The sequence below is a fragment of the Caloenas nicobarica genome, chromosome 5 (genome assembly GCF_036013445.1).
Source record: "Caloenas nicobarica isolate bCalNic1 chromosome 5, bCalNic1.hap1, whole genome shotgun sequence".
Lineage (NCBI taxonomy): Eukaryota > Metazoa > Chordata > Aves > Columbiformes > Columbidae > Caloenas > Caloenas nicobarica.
Window position 1 is genome coordinate 34,180,784 of NC_088249.1, and position 21,456 is coordinate 34,202,239.

The following is a 21,456-nucleotide window of genomic DNA, read 5'->3' on the forward strand; positions in this document are numbered from 1 at the left end:
AATATACTACAGAACAGTAGTCCACATGAAAACAAAGATACTCTAGGTTTGCAACAGTTGAAGTTCGTGTGATTATTTCATTCTATCCCATTAAATGACAGCGCTACACCTCCCACTTGGCAATGAAAAAAAAATACTGCAGCTACGGTTATTTAGAGTGAAAACACTTTATTTTTTTTTTTTTCAACCAAGTTGAAACTCAAAACGTGCAGCCATGAGTGCCCACTTCAATTAATAGGTATTAACAAAACTTGTGAGAAGAGTTTGAAAGAGGGAAAATTTTCACAATTGCTTTAAAATGAAGTGTCAAATAGCTAGGCCAGTGTTTTATCTAGAATTTTAATCCTCCCTGCTTCTAACAATAGATACTTACAGTATATTTAAACTAGAAGAGGAAGCAATAAAATTATGAAATTAAGAATGAATGCAGGGGAAGGGGAATAAATACTTTCCTTTAGTCTCATTCTAAGACACCAAACAAGCTATTTAACTAATATGGAACAAAATTAAATTGTTTAATGAAGTACAATATAAGCACTAACAACACAAGCATACTCAATCTATTCTCTCAGTGAATCTTTATCTGTAACCCACAATGATTACTGTGTGTAGGAAGGAAGACTGAAGACAAAAACTAACCTATGCTGTCTGGCTTTTACCAAGGCTATTAAAAACTGCTTAATCTTTTTTCCTCCTCCAATGCAGCATCAGCTCAATATAAAGTTCCTTGCATAAGAACCAATTGCTTTCATAAACTCAAGAATTTGCATTGTACAAAAGTTGGAATAACTTCACACCAGTAGCATGATTTGCATGGTTTTGTATTCTGAAATACTTGACTATGAACCATCTGTTTCTCTTTGTACCAGAAAACTGGGCACGAAATATAACAGCAAATCTCCACACTAAGACATTCAGTCTTCTGTGAAACTTGAAGATTTGGCAAGATGGACTGGCAAATGGAACTACTTGCCGGTTTCAAAATGTAAGCTTTGCACAAGATATTTTCAAGTTTCTACACAGAAAAGTGTCCACCCTTTCAAGAAAAAAAAACACCAAACAAAACAAAAACAAACCCACCACAAACAACCACAACAACCCCCCCCCGCCCCCAACCTCCAAAAAAACAACACACCACAAATCAGCACTGTAGTGTCTGTCTTCAAAACTTTTCTTTAATGCAAAATGCATAAAGACCTTTAAGTCCAAATGTGCCTAATTCAGATACCAGAAAATGCAAATATAGCCTGCTTTAAGACGCATTTGGCATAATGCCGTGGGGCTGATGTCACTCAGTATAGGCCATGAGTGCTTTTTTGGTCTTTTCCTGTTCTCCCATCTCTCCTGTTCCCTAAGTGTTAAAACTGCAGCCTTTGCTAACAATAAGGCAGCCTACAGAAAGGGAAAGATCATTTTAATATCATCTCACTGCAGATGATAAGCTCCTGGAGGGCTGATGCTAGTTTTTTTAAATACGAGTAACAATTTGTGAGCACTATTATGGAGCATGGAACTCCAGCATTTGTGTGATACAAGGGTGCTCCGCTGCAGTATGTTCTGTACTAAGGAACATGTGTAACTCCTTCAAAATGGAGCTATGCAGAACCATTAAGACATGCTAGTTTCTTTCTACCCAGCTAATTACTGGGGTAGCTTTTTCTGTCTCCACTCTTCAGTAGGCTATCAGCAATATCTGAAATTTTATTCTTATATTAACAGAATATTGAGGGGTTTTTAGCTCTGCAGGAAGAGGCAGTTTGTCAGAAGGCTGCTTTAATTTCAGTTTAGGGGATGGGTAAGTCCTGGTTCACATGTCAAATAAAATCCTTTTCAGCAAAACAGCCTCAAGGACTCTCAGGGAACACTGAAAAACAGTACCTCTTTTGCCTCAAGGACCCTAACTTCATATCAAGTTGTATAACATGAAGAACAGCTTTGTGGAGGCATCCTTCATTCTCAAGTACATAGATGCTTCTGCATCACAAGAACATAAGGGATAAAGGATTAATTCTGCCTAGATCTTTTGACACATCTTAAAACCAGCTTTTTCAAAAAGTGTCACATAAAGACTAGCAGTTATGCATGATTGCTCATAAACTTAATTCTTAGATTCACCAAGATATCTACATGGATTTCAGAGTTACACAGCTTTTAAGACATTTTACTCATGTCACCTTTGAGCAGGTATCATACATACACATTCTATTACAGCAAGACTGATTCCTAGCCATTTGAGTACTAAAGAGCATATAACAAGCTGAGTCTTAACATCAGCGTGAATAGGTTTAAGATCATGACAGAAAAATCATTTCATAGAGACCAGAATCCTATTCTTACAGCCTAGTAGCTGCCTGAAAACAGTAAAAAAAATCATTTAAAATAAGGCACAGATACTAATAACTTCATGTTTAATACTGTATTATTGATGCTGTCAAAATACAACTTTTGGCAGTTAAAAATAATGCATTATTTTATTAGATATTTCTCAATAACAATCCTCAAGTCAATCTTACCTTGCCAACTAGAACAAAAGCACCAACCAATTACCATTTGCTAGATCCATGGTCACATGCAGAATTATAAGCCCATGTATTTACATCTACAGTCAAGCTGGATTTTTGCATACTAGAGTATTTCACTTTCATCAATTACAATGATTACTTCTTGTACTATCAGAAATAAATGGGCATCAGTTACTTTGCCTATTAAAAAACCCCACACAAACAAAACAGGACAAAATTGAGATCTGAGTGTCCATCACCTTTACAGTATTCTCCTTGAGGAATAACCTGTTTCAGCAATTGTTACCCAAATGAAGCTAGTCTTTATGTTACTTTTACACTTAAGTACGCAACAGAACAGTAAGGTAATAAAAGAATGTCATAAATCCTTTAAGTTTTTAATTGACAGCAAGAACATCTGAGAAGTAGTAAGTTTATCTCAAACTCTTTTGATTGTGAAATATCTCTAATGGTACATAACAATTCTAGCAAAAAGAATTTGGCTTTGTGCATATCTCGAGATTGTCCCACGGAGTTCTCAGTTTTGGGATGTCCCAGAAACTCTTCCCTGTAGCTGACTGCCCAGGGAAGCGCTAAACCTTTGGTGGTTTAAAGAATATTCAAACGAGGAAAAGCACCAAGTTCTGATGGCAGATTTCTAGTTGGCCTTCAGAAGTCAGCAATAATGATATGTAAATTAAATACAAAATGAAGCAACAGAAAGCCTAAGGCTGTTGACCACTACGACAGTTTAAAATTCATTTATTTAATCTGTAAAGCAAAAACCCCTTGGGGCTATCAAAAGACTTTTCTCCTGCACGGCAATAAAAGTGCATACACTTACTGCTAGGTGCAAAACCAACCCTTGTAAGTACTTAGTGTTTTAAGAAGGAAGTAGACTATTTGGTGATACATGCTGTGCATGTGTAGTTATGTTTTAAGCAAACAGCTGGCACTTCACAAGTTTTAATTGGAAAAGCATGCTTCTTAATCACAAAATAAAAAAAAGCAATAGCAAGCCTAAAAATCAAAACTCCCTCAGAGCTACTAAGCTATGGCTTTTAAATTAAAATAGTACAGGATAGCAACAGGACAGCAAAAAAGTTTATAGATGTATTTTCAATGCTATTGTTCGAGTGAATTTGCCATCATTGATCAGGCTAGAACTTTATTAATTTTGCGAAAGCTCTTTATCAGTTTCTTAAAGGAGGTAGTATAAAAAGGATGCGATTTGAATAACATGGCCTCAACTGGCTGTAAACATTTCAAACAATAAACATAAATATCTATAATAAAAAGTACTGTGGAAGAGATTATTCTAGAAATTGTTTTTATGAACTTGAAAAAACAGTAGATACAATATATTTACTTATTTGCATGTAGTTTAAATGATACAGAACAAGATTACTGTGTTAGAAATCCACATACAATATAAAAACATTCGTTAGACATGAATTCACCATTCTGCTGACATTTGCAATAACTGTTTATCCAAGCTTAACTTCAGGTATTTATATTTTTCATACATGATTTTTTGTATATGTGCAATGTTTCATTAAGTATACAATGTGAAACCCTGATTTTTGTAGTTTTTCATCACAATCTGAACATAATAGCTATTTGCATCTTAACACATTGGATTTTCAAAATACTAGTATTTAAGGCATCTTTGCTGTATAGTTTCTCAATAGTGCAAACAAAAATTGTCTTTAATAATTTGATTAAAACATAGAAGTAACTGAATATTCCAAAGTTTTTTTTTAATGTAATTGGAAGATAGGTGTGCATTTTGGAGTTCTTTTGTGAAAGAAACATTTAAAAGATCTTAATGCTGATTGCTTTTGTTGGTTCCTTATAACTGGTTCTGCTGTCTTGTCTTCATGACAATATAATTCATCTTCCTTTATGCAATGTTGTAGTAAAATACAGTAGCATTTAACCAAATACCTAGTAACTGAGTGAATCCCAAATGCAGCAAAGGCATACAGTTTTCATAGTGCACTTTCACCTCACTGAAGTAAAAGTTGCCCCTACCAGACATTTTTCCACTTCAATGTGAAGTAGATCGTTAGGATTTTGTTAGTGGTTTCATTAAACAGCTTGACAGTTCAGCTCTCTTCTGCCAGTATTTCTCAAAAGGCTTTCAGAAACAGTACATATGTCAGGGATACTTTAGGGGATCTTTTCACCACAAAAGCACACATAGTTTCCCAATCATGTCAGCGTAGCTGTAATAAATAAGCATTTACATCCTAGAAGGAAAAAAAAAAAAAAAAAAGGAGAAAGTGTCACATTACTTATGGCTGTAACATCAGTGGTGTGTCTGAAGCAGGGTAACCAACCAGGACCATAAGACAAGAATAATTAACTTGTTCTGTAATTTGGCCTAAACTTATCTTCAAGATTACTTTTAATTAACACTTTCAAAGGCACTTCTTTATGTACTAAAAAGCCCGCAAGAATAGTGGGATTAGTTCCAAAGACATCATTCTAGTCTGTTTTTCCTGTTCCCTGCATGCACAGGAAAGAAAATCCTCATCATGAGACCATGTATTTGAAAGATGTTTATTAAGAGTGATTGTCCTTCACCCCATCCCTCCAACATTCGTGTACCACTCCTTTTGCTCCTGATTTGTTCCGGTGGCCTTGGTCACAATCTATCCTGATATACATGAAGGAGACAAATGGACAGAAAGTGAACCTGGATTCTAGAGAAACAAACTGACACTGGCTAGAGTTGCTATGTTTATCTACCAGAAGAAACAGGCAGTCAATATTACAAGCTCCCACTGCTCTACGAGTTCAGCATTAGAACTGAATTCTTCTGCACCCTTGCTGACTGAAACTTCACAAGAAGTTTGTAATTATCCTTACAGATACGTCAAAATTGAAGCCAGAGGTGTGCAGCAGTCTGAGAAGAATATTAATAACTTATTTGATACATAAAGTGACAAATTCTGTATCCATAGAATTATAGATTCCAGAAAACTCTTTCAGATATAAATAAAGCATGCAATCTCCAAGTTCTTTTCAAGTTCACTCAAATCCTGCACATAACCAAGTGTCTGGTTTAAGTTCTTTCTCACTGACTACCTTCGTCAGGTCCCACCATGTGGAGAAGTTTCTTAGAAAGTGTAACTCTTGGTGCCCAACGTCAGAAAGCTGTGTTTATAGAGATGAGCATCATGGGCAGCAAATCGTGCACTTACCAGACACCCTTATATTACTGATACCACACTGTACTGAGAAAGACAAATGGGAATTCACTTCAGATGGAGACCCTGTTCTGCTCTCCACAAACTCGTCATTTTTTAAGCATTAGGTCAGCAATTAGCTTCAGAATTTAGTATGTTGTCACTTGACGTGCATATACTAACAACATTGCAGGGCGGAGAATCTTAGCCCAGCACTACACTTACAACATGTACATCAGATTTCAGAGAAAACATCCCTTTTAGAGTCTACCTACTTTTCTGGGCCCTTTTTTATATCAATTTTAAGGCTTCTCACTATTAGCTGTTTTATTATTAAGGAAATGTTTTCTCTGTAAAGAAAGAAAATATATAAATATATTAAAAAAAGTCATTGTTAGCATCCTAAACCACACTACTATTAGCACATGGAATACAATCCATACTTCTGTGAAAATTGTGAAATATATTTGAGCATTAGAAGAAAATACAAGTGTTTATCTGTCAACAGTTTAGCAAATATAACATCAAATGAGCTGTATCACTTACAGTATTCCTCTATGTTCATTACTAAACACACCTGGAACTGGATTACCTTAGCTATATTACCAGTATATCCTGGAACCAGAATAAGATGATTCTCCTGATCCCACAATCCACCTAATTGTCGTTTTAAAATATGAATGTTTCTGAAAAAGAATTGACAACACTTTATAATTCATATACTACATTTCAGTAGACTTTGACTGAAACGCATGATAAATAATGCATATAGACTTAGTCTATGTGATAGATATTGCTACAATGTCAGAAAAATTTTCAAACTTCTACAATATTTGTATAACCCCGATATGACTATGTTCTACATGTATTAGAACTCTAGTAAAACAAAAACCCCACCAAACAAAAAAACAAAAACAAAAAACCAAAACCCAAACACATGTCTACCCTTAAGGTAAGTTTCCAAACACCACCTGTGTCTTAAGAACTTATTTTAAGTACTTTTAAACTGTTACTTTAAAATTATATTTTTTCCTTTGTAGATAACGTGTGCTCCTACTGATCAAAGTTAAAACAGGTTTTGAGATAGAATAAGCTAGAGAAACACATTTAAATATTTCCCAATACTATACTCACCCATCTTCTGCCTTTTCTGTATGTGCAGATAGTTCTGACCACCATCTTTTAATGACAGCCTGAAGCCAGTTTAAACCAACTATTACATATCTGCAACAACATATTTTACACATTATGGTTTTTCCCCCTCTCCAGTATCTACAGGTCAGCTAAAGTGTCAAGACAAATTGGTAAGCAACTCGGAAAGCAACACATTTTCTATTCTGGAAGAAGAAAATCTAGACATATTGGCAAGTTTAAATACTTGCTTATGTTTTCAATTTCAAAGTGGTAAACTGAAGCTGTTGCTGAAAAACTAGAAATTTTTCAGGTATTTTGCCTGAAAACTTTGCCTTGACTTCATGTCATAAAGCATACTAAAACTGCAGTGCTGTTCTGTTTTACTGTTTAGGATAAATAAATCTGTGCAAGGCCAAAGCCAGTCTGCTGCAGTCCTTAACATAGCAGAAAAGTTTTTTGCACCACTGTTTTGTTAAAAGAGAAAGGCTTAGAGGAAAGCTCCCCTTCAGGTGGGTGTTCCATCAGAAACAAAGGGTTGGGAGAACAGGAAAAGGGAACAAGAGTCGGACGACTAAGCACCATTCATTTCTAGCACACTGTATAGCTAGTAAGTGTGTTTTGAAAACATCTAAAATTGATACTTACTCTTCGTATTTGCTTTTAAGTAGCGATTTCACTAAAGGCAAAAGATCTACGCAGCAGCCAACTGAAATATATGGTTTTTCTTCCTGTAAACTTAAAAACCAAAATGTTTCAGAAGTGCTTGAACTTCAACATGGTTATAGCAGATTCTCACCCCCCACTTTTTGTCTGTACCTGTTTGTAAGCACAGGAAGGCAGTCTACTACTACTCCAAGATCCTGTATCCTAGAAACATTAAGAATAAAATCAGAAATGTTACTAGTAGAGTATAGGTTGAAGTATAATCTTTAAATCATAGTGGAAGCATAAGTATAACATAACAAACATCTAAGTAACCTCTAAAAATACTGCAGTATATTTGGGATTGCTACCACCTTAGGAATATGAAAGAAGAGACACTGCATTTACCTCACTAAGTAGGCTACCAGTTCACTTATACTTCTCCTTCTCCAAAAGGTTAAAGCTACGTTCAGCCTCAGATTCCTGCTGAAGAGAACTTGAGCCATAGTTTCATGGTCCTGAGAAACCTGTATATTTTCAAAAATATACAAGAAGTTGACCACAACTAAAGTAGCCAGCAACAACTCTGCTCTAATATAGTGATTTAGTACATGAAAATATACTTTCCCACCTGTGTACTGACGAGTTTGTTTTAGAAATTTAGCTAACGATGGCCTTAAGAACCATGAATAAATTAAGCTTACACAAAAGCTACAAGAATAAGGTCTGTAGGCACCTGAAGAGAGGTTCTAATAACAAAACAGAGTATTCACAAACAACAACCTGTAAGCCTCACCAACTTTGATAACTTTTTACTTAGATGCATATTAATTTTGAGAACTTTAACAATTTAGACACAGTAATTATATGCATTATTCTGAACTTTGACATAAAAGGTTGATTTCTGAAAAACCTTATTCTCTGAATGAAATTTAGAATTTTATTAAAATCTTGGATTGGAATGAACGTTGCAGAGAGCCACCCACATCTCTCCAGTCAGTTAAACATTCATCTGTGGCCAGTGATCTGGTCTTCAGTTACTCAGAGGATTAATCTTTCCCAGTCTTCATTTCTTTACACTTCTGTCTGGAAGCTCTTTGTTCTAACTATCCTGCTGCTCCTTCCTTGAAACTATCAAAGTCAATGGAGCACAAGAGCGCCACAGACCGGTACCTCCAGCCCACTGGACTCTTCAGGGCTCTCTCTTCATGGCAGCGCACACAGTACCATGAAAAGACAACAATGTGATAGTCTTTGACCTTATCTTCCCGGAAAAGCTTCATTTTAGACACCTGCAAGCCTCACTGGGTAACAAACATCTATGGTAACAGAAATGGAAGCTTCAACAGTGAAGGACTTAAATGGCCTTCGCTGTCACAAAAGCCGTTTCATTTAAATATCTGACCTTTTAGCCAGTTTCAGAAGCCCTGCAAGCATTCATTGTGTTTCATCAAGTAATCTTGAAGAAATACAGTCTCATACAAATTTTCAAGTTAGTTTCATACACACTAAACTGATACTGCTATTGAAAATGGTCCTATCCCACCTCACCAGCTTATTTCCATCCATACACTAACACTTTCACACTTCCATAAACACACTGTGGCCATGCATCATGCCAGATCACAAACCTAGCCAGGTCAAAACAATGTTTTCCTTTGGTGCTGGTACAATTCTAACCCAGATTAACCTGGCAGATTTGAGCTTCTGTGCTGACAAACACAGAGAAGACTGGCAGGACTAATACTTTTGGCAACTGCATCACTGTAAAGTGACAGATAAAGACTGTGTATCACAGGACCTGAACCAATCTGTGTGTTAAGAAAATTTATCTCTTTGAAAACTTTCAAAGCTAACCACACAAAGAAACTACCAAGAATACTTTTACTTTAAAATAAAGTTTCTTTAAACTCCGCTTACCTCTGAAAAAAATCCACTATATTTGGATGACGAGCCTTCTGTTTGAGATGAGCTAGAATCACTAGAGTTCAGCAGGTGTGTACGACTGTCATGCAGTTTTGCTGGCAGATTCCCTGCACAAGCCAGTTCATTTTCTTTATTTGCCATGTCACAGTCCCTAGATTTAGGGAACTGTTTCTTTCTGTAACAAGGCTTTGGAGTATAACAACGAACTTTTCTTTTACAATATACTACTTTGAAAAGAGAGAGGGGACTGGTCACCGTTTTTCCAACTGTTACTCTGCAAAAATAGAGCAGTATTTTAGTGAAGGTTGCTCTAAACCTAAGCAATCCCTTCTGTTATTAAGTTAAAATATATCATTACGAATTCAGTAGTCAACATGCAGGTTACTTAATTATTTTACCCCCAAGATACACCTTCATGACATTTGGGTTATCAGAACTAAGAGCTATCACTGATATTTTTCTCCTGCTTTTATTAATGCAGAGACTTGCTATTATGGAAGTGGACAAAACCAAGTATTGTCAGTAAAATTAAGACCCATCCTCCATTTGTGTCTGCATGCATGTTGTAATAGATTTAAACTGCTCCCTCCTGCACCTCCCTTTCACTTGAAACTCAGACCCTCCTACCTGTTTGTATATGAAGCCAGCTGTTTTGGAGATCTCTTACCCTGGGACAAAGGGAATAGAGAATAAAAAAAAAATTACTAAAAAGGCCCAAACACTCCCACAGTTTGTTCAAAAATAAGTCCTCCTTTACCATGCCTAAGTTTACCACAGATTCCCTTCCTCCCACCCGTTCTTCCTATTCTGCAACTGAATCACAACTACGTTAACCTTAGTATAATCTTTGAGTATGTCACAATGATCTATAGATGGACTAGCTCTGCCACAGCTGTTCTTGGAGCACCACAGTCAGCTATAGGCTCAGTGTATCTTTGGCAAGAGACAGGATTGTGACATCAGAGACAGATTCTTCAGTTACTAGCAAACTAAAAACCTGTGACTAATAGAAAAAGCCTACTGTAATCTGATGGCAAAATTGCATTACTTGTCTCATACATACATGTAAAGGCCCATAATACAGTAGATGCTAGTACTGGGAAGGATGACAGCAGAACATCTCCAAAAAGCACAACAATAGAAAAAAACCAAACACACACAAAAAAAAAAATCAAGACTGCTGCAGACAACACCAGCTTGATTATCCTGAATTCATTCATATGAAACAGATTAGCACCCTGACACCAACTAGGCTGCACAGAGAAGCGATATCGCAGAGGAATCACAAAATCCACTCAAGGTTGTGACATACAGATTAGCAAAACCTTTGAAAATTAAGCAATGCAATTTGAAGATGAATTTCTAAAGACTTTTAAAAATACAATAATCTTCAATGTTTTAAAGCTTCATGTAATGAAGATGAATTGAAATGTGACATTCTGGTCTATTCTTCCCATTAGTAAACAAATTATTGAAAATAAAAAAAATTTAAAAAAATCACTAACACACTCAAGTTAGAGATATGTTTTTTCATATAAACAGGTACTATGTTCACATACTGCAGGCATTTCAACTTGAAAAGTTATACTACTGTTAACATTTATGTTGTGCGCATCAACTAAAAAATGCTATGATTTTTTTTGGTAACATGAGTAATTAAACCGTGTGGGTTTTAATACATAGTATAAACAGACATAGATATTGGTATCTTCACTACTGTTTGAATTGATCTTACACAAAGTTTACCTCCCTAGTACTCCCTCTGTACTCCACTGCCTGTCTTACTCTTCAGCCAGTAACAAAGGTAAGAGGTTATGAGAAGATGTTTCTGACTAGCAAGAATCCAGTGACAGTACATGTTACTAGACAAGCTGAATAATAACAAGATGACAGGTTCATTTCAATGCAAGTATTTCACCTACCGCACCTCTCAATTGTGCCATGTAGTTCTCTTAGCAATAAAGCTAACTTTTTGATGATAGAACTCCTCTACTGGAACAGGTCTTGGCTAGACTGCAGACAAGTAGGTGTGAGTAAAATGATACCAGTACCTACTGCTCATGTGGACAATACGATGCACGTATATGTGTAGTCACTGCTTGTGCCCATTATAATGCATAATTCTCATAATATAGTCGCTGTTCAAGCTGAAGTTCTATTGTACATCTAAAAATGAAATGCCCAATAGTGCTGTGCTTCTATTAATAGTTTTAGACTGCTCAGAACTATGAACTCACTTGAATGTTTACTTTGGTTTCAGAAGACACACAAAAATAAAAACAAACAACTTACCTCCTTCATGATCTTTTTAGTAGCAGAAGAGATTCTTTTTCTTGGGAGATCAATGGGACAACCTTCAATATGCAATACTTTCTGTTTTCTAACATTGTGGGCTTCAGATGCCATAATCTCTCAAATCCCTGTTTTCAAGAGAAAGATATTTAGTTATATTTTCTAAAATATTCAGTCAATTTTCTTCAAATGCAGCTGCAAACCCAGTTAAAACAGTTCAACTAGTCACAAGATGTTCTATCATATATATAATCTAAGACAGCATCCTTTAGCAAATGTTAGCATTTTACTAATGATAAGGCCTCCAGCTGATAAGCACTTCAAAATTCTCATTCAGTTTTCTACAAAAAAGAAAAGGAGAGCAAAAACAAGTCACCTGCACCCCCCCACACTTCCCCCCCCGAAAGAGAAGCAGAGATCTTGTTTTCAGACCAGCTTAGTACACCTGCACTGAGGGGTGCCATACAGACAAGAGTAAGGCAATTTGAGACCCCTTCCTCCACATTTCACACTATGAATTTCATCAGCCACCTAGAGAAAAATAATTGGTCCCACAACTGTTTCTAAGTGAGGAAAGGCAGCTAAGAAAAAGTAATCCCTGCTTGTCAGGAAGATAAACTTCATCAAAATACTAAAGGTAAAAAAATGGAAATGAAAGATCTCCCTTTATTGGCAGATCTACCCCCCACTCATTTTTCTCAGCATATAACTTTGGCTATTTTTCCCCATTAGAGGAAAAAAAAAAGTCTTTATTCCACAGTTAACCAGTAAGAAAATGTCTAAAGTACTTTGTCTTGAAGTATGCAAATCTCTCTACAAGAATCAAACCCAAGACTGAGACAGTTGTACATATGGTTTTTCATTTTGTGTGATTCAGAAAATCCATTGCTTGAGACTGGATTCACAAACTACATCACCATGCAGCACTATTCTTAAAACATTTTAGCAAAACACACCATCTTACTTTTAAAATCTCTCCCTTCCACCTTTAGTATGAACAGTCCTATCCCTTTTCCTCTATGTAGCAGATATATCCCACATTAAGAACTTCAGTATTTAAAACACTAAGACACTTAGCACTGAAAAAGCCAGATGGGAAACAGCTTATTAGCCACAGAAGATCTTTCAGTGTAGTAGCTAAAGGCCATCAAATAAAACAGACAGGTGGCAGGCTCAAAACAAAGTAGAAGGTCTGTTCTCCACATAATGAATATTAAATTCCATATTGTAGGATAAGAAAAAAAAATCTTTCAATGCTTCCATTTTCTTTAGAACAGAATCAGTACTAAAGAATCTCATTGGAGATCCCTCTCTCTCAAAAAAAGGAAGATTTACCAACTTACCCTGTAAGATGGGAACATGGAGCCCTCAGACCAATGATTTCAGTAAGCATTGCAAATGGCAGCATTATTTAGTGCCAGACCTGTAACAGTTGGTGGTCCACACTTTTACAGATGCAAGGCTGGCTTAAGACTAGTTCATTACCTTGACTCTTTTCCTGCATACTATAGGATGGTGACAATAGTTGTCACCTTCTGAACTCTCCATGCTTCCAAGGCTTTTAGCCACCAGGCTTACAAATAAATGGAAAAAAGTATTTTTTCCACTGAAGTTTAGAAGAAACCACAAGAACAACCACCAACTTCTCTTCTGCTTATCAGAGTGGTTGAAACCACTGTTTGGACTCAAAATGGGCTGTATGTTAAATTTTAAGCTTGGAGCACAACACAAACGCAAACAACTGAGCTTTTGAATAAAAGCCCAACCCAACGACTCTAAAATCCAAACAAATCCAGCCTTATATTCAGGCTAATGATGAACACAGAAAGCTAGAAGGACTGGAAATATCTTGATATCTTTTTGTATCCCCTGTTTGAGAATGTTGCTGAGGAGAAAGCAATAAACTCCAGAAGAATAGGGAGGCTGACCTGCAACCACCAGAGCTAAACCCCACAGATTTATCCCATCAGATGCTAAAAACAAAAATCCATGATCTCTGTTCCTGAAGAATCATTTCTGCAACTACTCATGACACACTGACAGCTTACAACTCTTCATGCAGAAGAGTGACCTCTCCTTACTTGCTTAATGAATTATCTCAGACTATCCTCCTTTTTCATGCTAAGCAGTAAGCAAGAATCTGATCTCCAACATATAAGATAACACTGTTAAACTAGAATGCCTTTTACATAACAGAAGTGTAAAATATCAGAAGGCTAGAAAGAAATGTCAGTGTTTAATATCAAGCTCTAAAGAGCCCAAGATAACATCTGAAAAATACCTAAACTGAGGAGAGATTATCCTGGATGGGAAAGAAGTTTTCTACAAGAAGTTCAACATGTCCAAGAGAAAAATTAAGATAATTACATACTTTTACAAATTTGATATAAGATGTAAGAACAGCCTCCCAGCTGAAACAGGAAAAGACAACACTATAAATTCTTTCTTTAAAGACTTGGTACAAAAATCCAAAAGGCCAACAGATGATTAGATATAAAGGAACATCCAATGAAGTGAAGTAAAATAGAAGTAAAGTAAAATAGAAGTAAAATCATTACATCTGTGTCCACTGTCCTACAGTTTAGAGAGGTTTCCATAGTTTGACCTATTTTGTGAGGGTCTCTGATGATGCAGAATCAGAAGTGAATATATAAGCAGTAAAGAAATAGCCACGTTGTTAACCAAGGTGCAGAACCTCTCCCTTAGAGCTGAGAAAGCACCTAAAGAAATCGCATATGGAAAATGCAAGCAGTATTTAAAGATGGCCTCAAGGAAGATCCAGACTGACATCTCTGGTGTGCAAATTAGTAGACAATGCAATCAAGAATAGAACTAGTGGACACAAACAAGGTATTGGGAAAGATTTGGCCTGGCTGTTGTGAAGGCAAGTCCTGCCCTGCAAAAGTAGTACAATTATTTGAGAGTACGAAGCAGAGTCTGAGATTCTGAAAAACTGTCAGAAGTTCTTCACTTAAATCTATTGAGGAAACTAAGCAATGAAGTGATATGAGGGAAAGTTTTTGCATAGAGAAATAACTAATTAACAGTGATAAACTGTTTAAGCAGTTCTCACACTGAAGAATGCCACCACTAGAATCACGCAGAAAATCTACATTGGTTTATGCTGTTTGATATCTTCACAAATTGCCTCAAAAAGGAGATAAGTAGTTAAATGATGAAGATTGTTGACAATACGAAGTTATACCAGACACTGAAGATGAGGGCTAACTAAAGAATTAGAGGAGTACTGTGATGTACAATACGCAGAAGCAATGATTATAGAGTAACGCAAAGCCCGTGTGCCTGCAGGCATGAGGAAATTTTGGATTCCCATATAGAATCACAGACTCAGACCTAATAATTGCCATCCACAAGATGTGGATATATGACAGTTTACTGTAGATCATTTGGATTGCTCAGTGCTCCCACATGGAACAACAAATAGAAAAATAAACAGAACACAGTTGTGACAGTGTATAGAACTAATTTGTGTCTGTATTTTAAATACAGAGTGCAGGTCTAGTACTCTTCCCTTCAAAAAAAACCAACCAAACAAAAACCCAACCCAAACAACAACAAAATACCCCTCAAACCAAAAAACTCAAAAGATGTCATTAAAGTAAAAAAGAGCTCAAGAAAAGGAGAGTTAAGAAAACAAACAAACAAAAAACTCCACCACTCTCCATACAATGAACTGAACAGATTAGGCTTTTAGGTGTGGAAAAGAGGGTGCCTATAGCAGAGAAGGGAAATAAGACAAAGGCCTACAAAATGAATGGCCTAGAGAAGTTGCACAGAGATTGTTCAGTCTTGCCCGATGTTAGAATGAAGTGGCAAAACACACTTGCTAAAGGCAGACTCAAAACAAACAAAAGGGGGTGGCTCTTTGTGCAAATTATAATCAAGCTGAACTTGCCACAGGACATTGTTGACATTGGGTCCAGGATTGACTGTGCAAATTCATAAAAAAGAAATACATCGGAAGTGATTACATACAGAAACGCAGCTCAGGCATTACAGACACAGAGCAGAACACAAACAGAAGAATCTGGCACATCCAAGCCTAATACTGCTACATTAATACTTAGTCCATATCTCAAGAAACCTGCTTTCTAAGGCTTAGTAACACATGATAAAACACTAGCTGGCCAGTAATTAAAAATACAAATGCTAGAGGCACTTCACAGGGCTCTTTACAACTTTCATTTCCTATCTGCTATCAAATAGCATCTACAAAAAGCTAATTAGACAATACCACCCAGTTATCTTGAGATACATATGGAGAATTTTTAAACTGGCATTAGATATTAATTTGTATGAGACCAAACAAGTTATACCTCAACTTTTTGAATTTTTGACTTTTCCTTGTGATGAGTGCAGCTAGTTGTACTTGTTTAGAACAATCTGTTACACCATTTCATTAATGCAACTCCTTTGCTTGACAACATTTAAAAAATAAACTAAGGATAGAATGCAAGTTTCTTCAACTTTGCCTTAGCCCTTCATCATACAAGCTTGAACTGTTTTACAACTGTAACAAAGTAGACTGCAAATCTGAACAGAAATGCATAATTTCATTAAGATGACAGGTTCACATTCCACCAATTTCCCCATCACATTGGCGATTTCTCACTGCAGATGCCAACCTTCCAGCCCTCCTTCCTCCCCTTTTACTGTCAATTTTCAGAGAACAGGACTAGAGTAACAACAGCCGTACATCCTGGTAAGTCAGCTCATTTGTCCCCAGAGTCAATACACAGTAACTGCACAAAGTCTTCCTGATGGCTCCACTGCTGTTTTCTAACTCTGATCTCTCCCGGATGCAACACAACTCTTTGAGTCAGACCAGAACCAAGCAAAGAAAGTCGGCACTAAAAAGCTTTCAACTGCATATCAATCCAAGGCAAGTATTAACAAACTCTGCCACTCCCTCCCATCCTCCTGTGTTCTGGGCACAGCCTCCAGAGAGGGATAAACTTTTCTTTGCATGTTATGTAATCTACGAATGTATTAACATAACATTAACTTCTTACAGAACACAGACTTGAGTACTTTGCATGAGAGCGGAGCAAATGTAAAATAGCTAGATTTCTTAAGTCATCAGTAAATACCCTTTAAAACATGTTTCTTGTCCCACTCTTGGCCCAGATTCTTAACAGCTATTTTTTCCTGTAGCATTCCACATACACTAGCCATCACAGATGTTCTTGTGATCTCCTCCCACTCCATATTAAATCAAGTGCAAGTTCAAGGATGACAATATTATACTCAGACAAAAGAGTTAATTAATCGTTACTCCTCAAGGAGGGGAGTCCATGCTTTGAAAGCAATCAAAATAGGTATACATCAGGGAACCAGTCATGGTCAACTAATTTCACCAATTATTAAGAGATTTAAAACGCTAATGAGAAACTTCCAAGAATGGTTATTGCCAATTTACTTCCAAAAGGGTAATTTATCTACAAAAATAAATTAGCACTATCTTAGGATGTAGGAGCAATTCTGTAAGCTTGGCATCACTTCCTTTTATTTTAACTCTGGCAAATGTTACAGCATCCGTCTTTCAGTTCTAGATGGCTTCCACATCCTTTGAATATGAAACAGGTTTTTGTTGTGTTTTTTTTTTAAAAAAAACCTTGTTTTTTAGTAATTTATGCCCTGACAGTTCATCAGGTGTTAAATACTAAATTATCTTTAAATAAAAGTGGAGTTCAAGATTTTTGAGTATGTTAACGCAAAATTTTTCTGCAACACCATAAAAAGTATGTTTTACACGTCAGCAAGACAATTTTTTAAAGTGCTATATTTGTCAGGCCATTTTTTTCTGTTTAAAGTTTCATGTGTGGACAAAAGTTACAGGAATTACATTAATTTTGCAGTAAAGACAAATAGTATTTCAGTAACCAGTAAAGTTCGCTTATTCCTACAATTTAATCTCATTTTCCTATTACTCTTACATACGGAATTTGTCTGTGACCCACTAGCACCAGCTGTCAAAATGAACCTCTGAGAATGACCACAAATCAGAGGTCAGTTAAGTTTACTGAGGATGAATCCAGGTGTGAATCAGCTCCCTTCGCAAAGCTAGCCTAAGAGTCTAGTAGCTGAACCTTATTCACATCCTGAAAAGAACTCACCATTTTCTAGAGAAAAGTCAAACAAGCAAGTACCCAGTTTTCTGCTTCTGGAGGTACCATTTACAGATACGTTAATCCATCAGTGTTTTAGTTCCTTCTGAAGTCAAACTTCACTCATGAAAAGACGCTTTTACCTGTTGATTTTCACTTACTAACACTACAGGAATAATAAGGTTTGAAAAGTTATATTATTAAAATTATCTGGCAGTTGTTATATAGGAAATAAAGCTCCAATATGCTGAAGCTCCCACATTAATATTTTAAATAAGCTTTAAGAAACTACTTATAAAATTAAATACAGTAATTTTTTTCTATTATTTGCTCAACCCAAAGAGCTTCAAAAACATGCAACAAGAATTTTTAATTCAAACCCAGAGAAAGACATATTGGAAAACCCCTCAAACTCCAAACTTACCAGAGGATGGGTTACCCACCTCATCCCCACGTGGATGAACATAGTCTGTGACTACATTTCACATAGCTTGATATCACATGACTTCTTTTATGTTAGCCTTAAATACACTTATATTATTGAATCTGATCTGTTTAGAGTATTTAAAAAGCCTTCTTAATTCATACTCACACTCCTTACTCTAGACACAAAACTGTTAAAACTAAAAAACAAAACACCAAAGAAGTCCACAGAGGCACCAACCTGCCTTGTGTTATGCTTTAATTCTACTAAACGTGAGTAGCTGTCCTTTTCCTTCCCTGATTACAGCCAGAGAACACAAAGAAAAAAAAACGGGAGCGGGAAAAGCAAAATTCATGTTCCAAGAAGAAACAGAAGGAAGTTGTTTTAAACCAAATTGACTTAACCTTGCATTAAAGCACAGCATGTTATAAAAAGAGCAACAAAAAGTTTAAAAAACTACCTCCAATCTCTCTCCTTAACAGATCTCACTATCCAGAATTTCTTTATTTTAGACCTGCATTCAACAACATGCCAAACTACTCCAGCAGAAGTGGAAAAAAACCCCACAAAACTGACGGCCTTTTAATGAAGTAATTAATACAGGATCTGATCTTCAAGCATCAGAAGATTCCCCCCTCCTTTTTTTTTCCTCCACTGGAATCTGTCACACCCAGGGACTAAAATCCATCAGCAGGCCTCACACCCTGCTTGTTATTCTCCCTTTCGTTAGCACCAAAACCTTTCCCACTCTCCTTGCTTTTCTCTACCATCGCACACCATTGCTTCGAGTTGTGGCCGACGTCAACATTCAAAAAAAAAAAAAACCACAAAGCTGACAGAACTCGCTCGCAGCAGACTGCAGGTACCGAAGACGGCTGTGCCGCAGCCTGGCCGGTGGCCGCGGCGTCCCCGCACCGGCACAGCCGAGGTCCCCGCGGTGCCGGGCGGTGCGGGCAGGGCTGCCGGGCGGGGAGACTCGGCGGGGGCCGCCGCGGGTTCCACCGCGCGGGGAGCGGGAAGTGGGCAGCCCCGCTCGCCCACCGGCGGCAGCGGCCGGCCCGCAGCCCCCAAAGCCACGGCCCACACGCTGGGCGGGGCGCCCCGGAGCCGCACCTGGCCCGGACGAGGCACACGGGGGCCCGGACGGCGCCGCCCGCCCCGCTCCACTCCACTCCACTCCACTCCCCCAGAGCCGGCGGGCAGCTGGAAGGCCTCGCCGAAGATCCCTCCCGCCCCCGGTTTCCCAGCGGCTGAAGACGCGCCCTGGGCCAAGAGTGACCTCCCCGACAGTAGGGCCCCTACCCGCTGCCGGCCCGGAGCGCCGGCTTCTCGGCTGCGGCCCATGGAGCCTTCACCTTCCGCTCGCTCACCTGCAGCTCATGGTGCCGGGCCGGGCCGAGGGGAGAGGAGGAGCCACGAGAAGCTACCGCCGGGGCGCAGCGCCCCGAGCCTGCGCCATTCAAACGCCGCCGCGCTGCATGCTGGGCCGCGCCGCGCCACGCCCCACCGGCCGCGCCGCGCGGCGCGGGCACGCGGCGCCCTCTGGCGGCTGCGCCTCCGGCACCGCCCAGCGGCCGAGGCCGCGCCCGTCGCGGCGGCGGCGGCAGCCGCCGGACGCCCCGCCCCCCCGGCCCGCGTGCTGCGGCCGGGCCGCTCGCTGAGCAGCTGCAGCCGCCGCCCCCGCGGGGCGAGGGCGGTGGTCGGGGCTGTCGCTCGTCACGGCAGAGCTGCCTCCGTCCTGGCGCCCAGGCTGCTGCAGCCGGCCCTCCTCAGGCTTCTTCCGTCCTTCCCGCCTGGAGGCAGCTCCGGCCGGCTGCCGGGCCGAGTGCGCCCCGTGGCCGCCAGCCCCCCGGCCTGGCCGTGCCGCCCCTGTGCCGGTCGGGTCCAGCTTCCTGCTGGGGCAACCTCCTCGTCCTCCAGCGCTTCCCCGCCAGGAGCGGAGCCCTCACAGGCCCAGGCTGGGTTCAGCCTCCGTGCTTCCCCGGTTGTCCCCAGTTGCACGGGCCCGGTGCAGCTGGCTCAGAACTGCAGCTGTCACTGCTGCTGGGGCTGAGTGCGGTGCTGCATTCCAGCTTGGTGCTGCTTGCTGTAAAAGCTTGCTGGTGTCTAATTATCCTCGAATATTTATATTGCATCAGGAGCCTCACAACCCTCGCTCCTCACCATGTCTGCAGGCCACAAATGACGAAGCGCAGCTATGAGTGTGTGATGCTCAAACTGGCTGAGACATCCATGCTAGCTCCAGATATAGCTGAGTATGGATAGCTTTGGTATTCTTGAGGCTTGGGTGTTAGTAAGATTCTCTCTTTGGTCTGGTATAACATCTCAGAATATACCTGAAGCTGGCATGTAAGTTTGGCCTTGACTGAATTGTTTTTTGCCTAGTGTACCTTAGTCTAAATTTTGGGGGACAAGAGGACAGGCTTTAACAAATTACATCCTTTCTTCAATAATTTAACTGGGCATGACAATTTAAATTGTAATTTGGTTATTAAAGCATCTCCTCAGTGTCTGAACAACTCTAGGACTACTTGGAGTTAATCAGAGGCTACGTTACCACTTTTTTTGACCTTTTTCATCTTAAGGTATCATCAGACCTTAAAACAAGGTGATCGATAAGAAACCAGCTTATGACACAGAACTACTATACGAAGAGGACATTTGATAGTCTTTTACCATCATCATTCTCCTTTTGATGCCAAATGCTCTGGTGCTTAGGAATCCATTCTGATTTCCAGTCTAAATTTATTAACATCCTGTTTATTCTTCTAGTGCAAATATAACCCTATAGTTTAAACAACTTTCACCTGTATGTTTGCCATAAGAGAATAATTTTATCCCCTCAACCACTTTGTTTTGCTAGCCTAACAGTCATAGTCTCATTTTGCAGGGTAGCCTTTCTGTTTGCTTAATCATCCTAATGTCACTTTTACCTTCATTTTTGCAGACGTTGCAGTTTCAGTTCAAGCTGTCCTGTGTGTATAGTGTTTAATATATACATGGTTCTCTTACTCATCTGAGCACTTCAGCCATGGATATGCAGGTACATATGGTCAACAAGGGTTTTTAAAAATTATTTTCTTTGAGCTGTGCATGCTGACAAAAATTTTTATCAAAGGAAACAGGTGATATGTTTGTTTAGAGAATGTGATAGTTCCTACATGACGCACACTTAATGCTTTGGCTTTCTAAAACAGACCTTTCTAGTGACGTCT

The 21,456-nt window shown here is 38.8% G+C and overlaps 1 protein-coding gene across 3 annotated transcripts; it reads right to left on the reverse strand.

Annotated features, from left to right (window-relative positions):
* Positions 1–1,150: 1,150 nt before the first annotated feature.
* Positions 1,151–19,730, reverse strand: KATNBL1 (katanin regulatory subunit B1 like 1). 3 transcript variants are annotated; one of them, XM_065636965.1, is made up of 10 exons: positions 19,612–19,730; positions 11,690–11,817; positions 10,025–10,065; positions 9,392–9,671; positions 7,880–7,998; positions 7,646–7,696; positions 7,475–7,564; positions 6,830–6,919; positions 6,288–6,381; positions 1,151–4,753 (listed from the first exon to the last, which is right to left on the reverse strand). In XM_065636965.1, exons 2-10 carry the CDS (start codon positions 11,801–11,803, stop codon positions 4,721–4,723), a joined length of 912 nt encoding a protein of 303 aa, XP_065493037.1. In that variant the 5' UTR covers positions 11,804–11,817; positions 19,612–19,730; the 3' UTR covers positions 1,151–4,720. The 3 variants fall into 3 exon arrangements, with proteins under 3 accessions (XP_065493037.1, XP_065493036.1, XP_065493038.1); XM_065636964.1 differs by having other exon boundaries at positions 19,544–19,730; XM_065636966.1 differs by lacking the exon at positions 1,151–4,753 and adding an exon at positions 4,768–5,163 and having other exon boundaries at positions 19,544–19,730.
* Between the last annotated feature and the right edge of the window lie 1,726 nt (positions 19,731–21,456).

Bases quoted from the DNA above. Each gene is read 5' to 3' on its own strand.
- KATNBL1 (XM_065636965.1), bottom strand. From the start codon at position 11,803: ATGGCATCTGAAGCCCACAATGTTAGAAAACAGAAAGTATTGCATATT. The intron at 7,999-9,391 runs GTAAGCGGAGTT...GAAAATATACAG, and splicing joins ATAGTGGATTTTTTTCAGAG to GTTTCTCAGGACCATGAAAC. The intron at 6,920-7,474 runs GTAAGTATCAAT...ATGTTGTTGCAG, and splicing joins CTTAAAAGCAAATACGAAGA to ATATGTAATAGTTGGTTTAA.